This window comes from Eriocheir sinensis, chromosome 57, assembly GCF_024679095.1.
Source record: "Eriocheir sinensis breed Jianghai 21 chromosome 57, ASM2467909v1, whole genome shotgun sequence".
Lineage (NCBI taxonomy): Eukaryota > Metazoa > Arthropoda > Malacostraca > Decapoda > Varunidae > Eriocheir > Eriocheir sinensis.
In genome coordinates this window covers 4231169-4237533 of record NC_066565.1, presented here as the reverse complement: position 1 = coordinate 4237533, position 6365 = coordinate 4231169, and the positions used below count along the sequence as shown (strand labels likewise).

The window sequence follows — 6365 nt, the reverse complement described above, 5'->3', positions numbered from 1 at the left end:
AACAACACACTCGAAACACACGCAGGTAAATCACAGGCAACAGGCAGCAAGGTTGTGCACGATCGCAGCGCGGTTCTCACTCCCGTTTCTCAGCAGAGCAGAGCAGCGCGACCCGTCAGAGAGAGAGAGAGAGAGAGAGAGAGAGAGAGAGAGAGAGAGAGAGAGAGAGAGAGAGAGAGAGAGAGAGCAGACAGACACACTACGAGAGGGCCTTGGACAGACAGTCGTAGAAGGGTGGGGTCAAATATTCCCACAGAATGGAGATAACGCAATATAAATATGAAAAAAACGTTGAAGCAGAAGGCAAATGAAAAAAAAAATCAACTTAACAAAAAGTTCAAGGAAACAAAACAACAGGGTTGGCAATGAATAAATCAAATTGATTTAATCAAATTATTATATCATTGATTTTTTTACTAAAAAAAAAGTCATGGTTTTTATATATATATATATATATATATATATATATATATATATATATATATATATATATATATATATATATATATATATATATATATATATATATATATATATATATATATATATATATATATATATATATATATATATATATATATATATATATATATATATATTTTTTTTTCGACTAAAAGTATTCCATAAGTTAAATGATTTGCTCCAAAGATGGTAAAGTAAAACAACCTATTCATGTGCAATGATTCATTTATTCTCTTCAAGGTATATACCAAAAAATCATACATTATTATATTCTCTTGCTCTAATGTTGCCAACTTGCCATATGTTTTTACTAGGTAAAATTCAGCCTCCTTTAGTCTTTACTAACTTGGAAGGCAATGTATCATAATAATAACCAAGGTTAGCAACCAAACAGTAACAGAATAAAAGTAGATATTCTTCTGTATGGTAATAATATAATATGCTGTCATGAAAATGACAACTTCAAGCAACTCTATCTGTCCTAAACCTGGTTCTGTACCAACTACAAACAAGTATTGAACAAGTATGTATCCTTGACTGTGCTCAGACTTACAGGCCTTATAAATTAACCTATGGAGACTTTCAAATCAATCAGCAGGATATATATATATATATAAATATATATATATATATATATATATATATATATATATATATATATATATATATATATATATATATATATATATATATATATATATATATAAAGCATAAAATAAAATAAATCCTATTTTTTTTATTTTAATATTTTTTTTTAAATAAACAAAAAAATCACCAACCCTGCATAACAAGCATCTGGTTGGCTCACACCTTCAGCTGAACACCACAATGACGCAAACAGAGCACTGGTTTAACCGTTACTCAGTAGTAAACAAGTTTCAAGACACTAAAAATATTGCTGTCGTCATATAAATTTTGTGGAACATTGCTGGAATTAACATTAATAGTAAAAAATAAAGCAGTTTTTTTGGAATGCTGAATTCTGCACTACAAATCTGAAAACTAAAAGAGTGCACCCACATACTACTTCACACGAGTGAGCGAAAGAGTGGCTGGCGCCGCGCCATGGCGTGGCTCACTCCGCCAGGGCCCAGCTCAGGCTCAGGTCGCTGCCGGCCAGGTTTTCCTTAATCCATTGGTCAAACTCCTTCTGCATCTCCGGCGAGAAGTGGTTCTTCCAGTCACCCGTCGTGCCTGCAACACCATAGCCTTGAAACAGTTGGGCCTACGCGATTACCAGCGGGAACACCCGACTGATACACCAGGAACAGACAAACCTAGAGAAAGCGGTCTCTTCAGCCCCATACTTTGACCTCCAAAAATAGAAATAATATTCGTATAACATACACAAGGGAACAGAGAGATGGCTGGGAATGTCTACGGCAATGCTCACCCTTTCGGAAGAATCTGACTTCGTTGTCATCTTTCTTGTCGAACACTGGGTCTGTGATTGGCTCTCCTCGGGACTTCATGGCCGAGAAGGAGGTGTGTCGCGCCACCTGAGGGAAGAGCTGTGAGTGTGTGCCGCGACCTAACAACAACAAACATCAGTGCTGCAGTAAAGACCTCGAGACCCTTCCCACAGCCGGACCTCCGCCATGCACTCACATTCTCGAGGGACTCCTGGCTCAGCCCTGTTCCCAGGAACTCGTTGATCCTTCCCAGCTCTTTCATGATGTCGGCCTTCATATCCTCGTAGAAGAGGAAGAGCAGGTTAGGGTGGTGCCTCTTCCCCCACGCCTCCTTCACGTGGGGCCAGTAGGGGCAATAAGAGCTGAAAGGATTTGTGTGCATTCACGGTCAAGTAGTTTCAAAGGTCTTTAGGTTAAGATTTTCTCAACAAAAAGGGGAAGAGCTATTCTTAGAGATAAGTCTAGGAAGCGAGTGGCAAAACAATAATTCGTCACCCTTGAAACCAAAGTAAGGGTGAATCAGAGCGTGGCTTTGTGACAGGATGCAGGTCGTAAGTAGACGGAGAAAAATCAGAGTCCAATACATCAGGAATCACGGTGATCCACAATGATAAGATCAGACAACATGACTGACTCAGGGCCGCTTTCACTGTCATTTTGTTTGTTTTGATCGTTACCAATGGCGGTGATCGCCGCTATAGTATTTCCACGTGAAACTGGCCGATGGGGTATATGCTGCTGCGGGGTTAGCCTACCCCCGCACCTTGGCACACACTCTCAACATCTCTCGCTTCCTCTACAGCCACCACTACCCCATAGGCCAGTTTCACGTGGAAAACTATAGCGTTGATCGCCGCCATTGGTAACGATCAATACAAACAAAGTGACTGTGAAAGCGGCTCTGAGGTCTTGCGGAAGTTGACTTAACGACACGCATTACTGGCCCAGTAAATAGTTAAGTTCAACAACGACGAATGCAGTAAGTGTAAGAAGAACTACATCCGTAGAAAGTGCATAATCAAACTTTTACATTTGTCATTCCAGCTGCCAAATGCATTTTGTTTTGCGTGTGGGCTCTGGCCTCCAACCCGAGAGTCACTGAACCACCACCGTGCATTTAAGAGTTACAGTTCGAGGTTTTATACATCGAGGTAACAGGAATACAAAACGTATCCTGGCACTGCTACTTAAAGGTGTGCTCTTATTGCACTGAAAGAAATATTTTACCTCGAATCAATAGAGAGCAGCATTACCAAAATTACACCATGACATTGAGCCTTGGCGGACAGAGAAAGGCAGAGGAAGCACAATACACATTCATTATGCGTTAGGAAGTAGTTTCGAGGTGATTGAAGTGAATTATATGACAGATTTGAATGATACGATTCAAGTGGAAATTGGAATAAGCTTAACAAAACAATGAGAGGGATCTAGATAAGTTCTAACACTAAAAACAAAGCTAAGGACACTTAGAAATGGGCATAACATGCATACCAGACTCAGGCAGGATACTGGCAAAACTTTTCCACGGGTAGAGCCGTGGGTGGATGGAGCAACATAATCAGATATACACTTGATGCAAATACGACTCAAATTATAAATGGAAAATATTTATATATTAAGTATAGACAGAAGTAAAGAAAAATAGAAAATGGATGGATAGACATAAAACATACGTATAACAAGTAATAATAAAAAAAATCACTAACTTTTGTTGTTCATGATGTCTTTGAAATACTCCTCCTTTTCGCTCTCGAACTCGAATACTTTAAACATTTTGAAGTTGTTGAACAGCGAGATAGCCATGTCCTTGGGGTTCCGGGCCACGTACACAACCTGTGCGGACAGCGGTTTAATACGTCCCAAGAGCTGGCCTGTGGCTTGCCTCAAAACAAATGTCTCAGGTTTTTTTTGGGGGGGGATTATTTAAACATTTCACAATATAAACTTTTTTTTAATACGAATGACCGTCGCTGACCTTTACTCTGTCGAGGACGTCCTTGGGCATGAGGGTGAACGGGTAGTGGCTCTTCAGGATGCGGGGACTGGGCTCTGCGTCTGCCAGGTGGAGGGTTACACCTTCCTTCTCGTTCTTGCCCGGACACTGTTCCCTAAACTTTTTTTGGTAGGATTCCGGCGCCTTGCCGCCTAATGTCTTCAGATCAAACATAATGTCCAGGCTAGAAAGAGATGGAAGCACGATAATATAGGGGACAATATATTTAAGAAAATCCGAGGGCATTTTCTTAAATATATTGTCTTACAGTTTACATGCCTCACTTGAAAATATACATGGAGGCCGCCATAGGCCTTCACATGTTAGCTACTCAGAACTCTATATTTAGCGCTGCTTTTCCAAACCACAAGTCTCCCTCACCTGTCCCCGAAACCTTTACCTGTACCCACACACCTGAAATCCGGCGAGCGCAGCCACAGTGATTCCTGTGCCTTGGGGTTGTCCAGCTTGGGGTTGTGCACCATCGTCCAGATGATCTCCTGCATCCAAGAGGTGCCGGACTTCGGGAAGGTCGTGATCAGGACGTCGTCAGGTCGGAACTAGAGTGAAGGGCGCCATATGTTGGTGTGAGGGACTCAACGTGACGGGGGCGAGATCGGATGTTATGACGGACACCAATGATTGATGAATGAGTGGCCTACATGAGGGAAGGTAAAGTGGATGCATGCATACACGAGGAATGCGTGGGTGTGTACCTCCATGTTGTATATCCTGTCAAGGAAGGTGGGCGCCGTGCCGGGGTACACCCATCCCTCGGGCTTGAGGCGGACTATTCCGTGTACGAAATTATTGAAGCCAATCGCCTTCTGCTCCTCCTTGGTGAGTTCCTCCACCACGTGTCCGCTCAACAGCTGCTTGCTCATGGTGGCCAGGCAGAAGACTTCGAGGTGGTCACGTCAGGTATCCGGCGGCCGTCAGGGAACTGTGCCTCCGTTGTGCTGTGGATCGGTTACTACCTCGGAATATATCTTGGAGGAAAATACATGGAGTGGCCTCAGCGGGTCGCTCTTCACTGGGATTGTGAGGTGAAGGAAGGGGGGGAGAGGGTTATGGTGGGCAGAGAGAGAGAGAGAGAGAGAGAGAGAGAGAGAGAGAGAGAGAGAGAGAGAGAGAGAGAGAGAGAGAGAGAGTATTACATAGATAACCAGACCACACAGGCCCTAAGGCCCAAACTAGGTGGTCCGTCCTAAACCTAAGTGGCAGTTGTTATGCGGCCACCATGGCGTTGAAACTGACCTAGTGAACATTGAGATGGAGGAGATAGCGGTCATGATTATTCTTAAACGATGCAATCGAGTTACACTGCACCACTGATGGTGGTAATCTGTTCCAATCTCCAACGATACCATTAATGAAGAAAAATTTTGTGCAATCTGAATAAACTTGTCTGCATCTGAGTTTAGCGCCATTATTTCTCGTTTGCGTCGAATCATCCATCACAAACAGCTTGGTCGGATCCACGTTAATAAAACCGTTAAGTATTTTAAAGCACTCGATCAGTTTTCCTCTGAGGCGGCGTTTTTCAAGAGAAAACAGGTTTAGATGTGACAGCCTTTCCTCGAAGGGTTTGTTTCGTAATGAAGGAATCTCTGTTGCTCTACACTGAACACCTTCTAACTGCGGCAGCCCAGTTTGAGAGGAAATGGAATTTCCCAACTGCATTGGAACTATTGACGGAAAACACATCGTTATGTGGGGTCCACATCAAGGTGGTTCATATTATTACAATTATAAAGGCACCCATAGCATTGTCCTTCTAGCACTTGTAAATGCCAATTGTGAGTTTACGTTAGCCGACATTGGCACTAATGGACGTGTCTGATGGTGGAGTATGGCAGAACTGCAAACTTCGTGACATGCTCGAAAAAAAAACTGATTAGATGTTCCAGGACCTACATGTCTGCCAGGAAGCATGGTAAGGGTTCCCCATGTCATTGTAGGGGACGATGCATTCCCATTGAAACCCTACCTCATGAAGCCATTCAACATCAAGAATCAAAATTCGCACAGAGGATATATTCATACCGAGTGTCTAGAGCAAGGCGAACTGTTGAAAATGCGTTTGGTATGCTTGCAAATAAGTTTCGTGTGTTGCAGACTACTATTGCTTTACAACCGTCAACAGTTGACAAGGTAGTGTTAGCGTGAATTGCTCTTCATAATATTTCTTTTAAGGCATAATGACATAAATGAAAGCGCTCTGTACGGTACTGCCATAGCAACAAATATAGAGACGCCGATGACAAATTCCTCGTGTGGTCAGGTTCAACAACTGCTCACTCTGAGGCCCAATAGAGGCAGGAATCCATCCCGACAGGCAAAGGACATACGTGAACATTTCATGTCCTACTGCAACCATGAGGGAGCTGTATATCGGCAGAGATAAGAGCATACATTTGATAGGCAGATTATGATTGCCACACTATTTACGTAATGTACGTACGTTGTTGTTCACTTATATCCCATGTTGTACG

The 6365-nt window shown here is 42.4% G+C and overlaps 1 protein-coding gene across 1 annotated transcript; it reads right to left on the bottom strand.

Moving 5' to 3' along the window:
- Positions 1 to 1396: 1396 nt before the first annotated feature.
- On the bottom strand, positions 1397 to 4794 carry LOC126984341 (sulfotransferase 1A1-like). Its single transcript, XM_050837955.1, has 9 exons — positions 4587 to 4794; positions 4252 to 4430; positions 4150 to 4153; positions 3853 to 4119; positions 3584 to 3710; positions 2963 to 2972; positions 2071 to 2236; positions 1856 to 1961; positions 1397 to 1656 (listed from the first exon to the last, which is right to left on the bottom strand). The coding sequence occupies exons 1-9, from the start codon at positions 4752 to 4754 to the stop codon at positions 1538 to 1540; spliced, it is 1146 nt and encodes a 381-aa protein (XP_050693912.1). The 5' UTR covers positions 4755 to 4794; the 3' UTR covers positions 1397 to 1537.
- Positions 4795 to 6365: the final 1571 nt, after the last annotated feature.

Bases quoted from the DNA above. Each gene is read 5' to 3' on its own strand.
- LOC126984341 (XM_050837955.1), bottom strand. From the start codon at position 4,754: ATGAGCAAGCAGCTGTTGAGCGGACACGTGGTGGAGGAACTCACCAAG. The intron at 3,711-3,852 runs GTCAGCGACGGT...CTGTCCGCACAG, and splicing joins ACGTCCTCGACAGAGTAAAG to GTTGTGTACGTGGCCCGGAA. The intron at 1,962-2,070 runs GTGAGTGCATGG...CTCTTCCCTCAG, and splicing joins GCCAGGAGTCCCTCGAGAAT to GTGGCGCGACACACCTCCTT.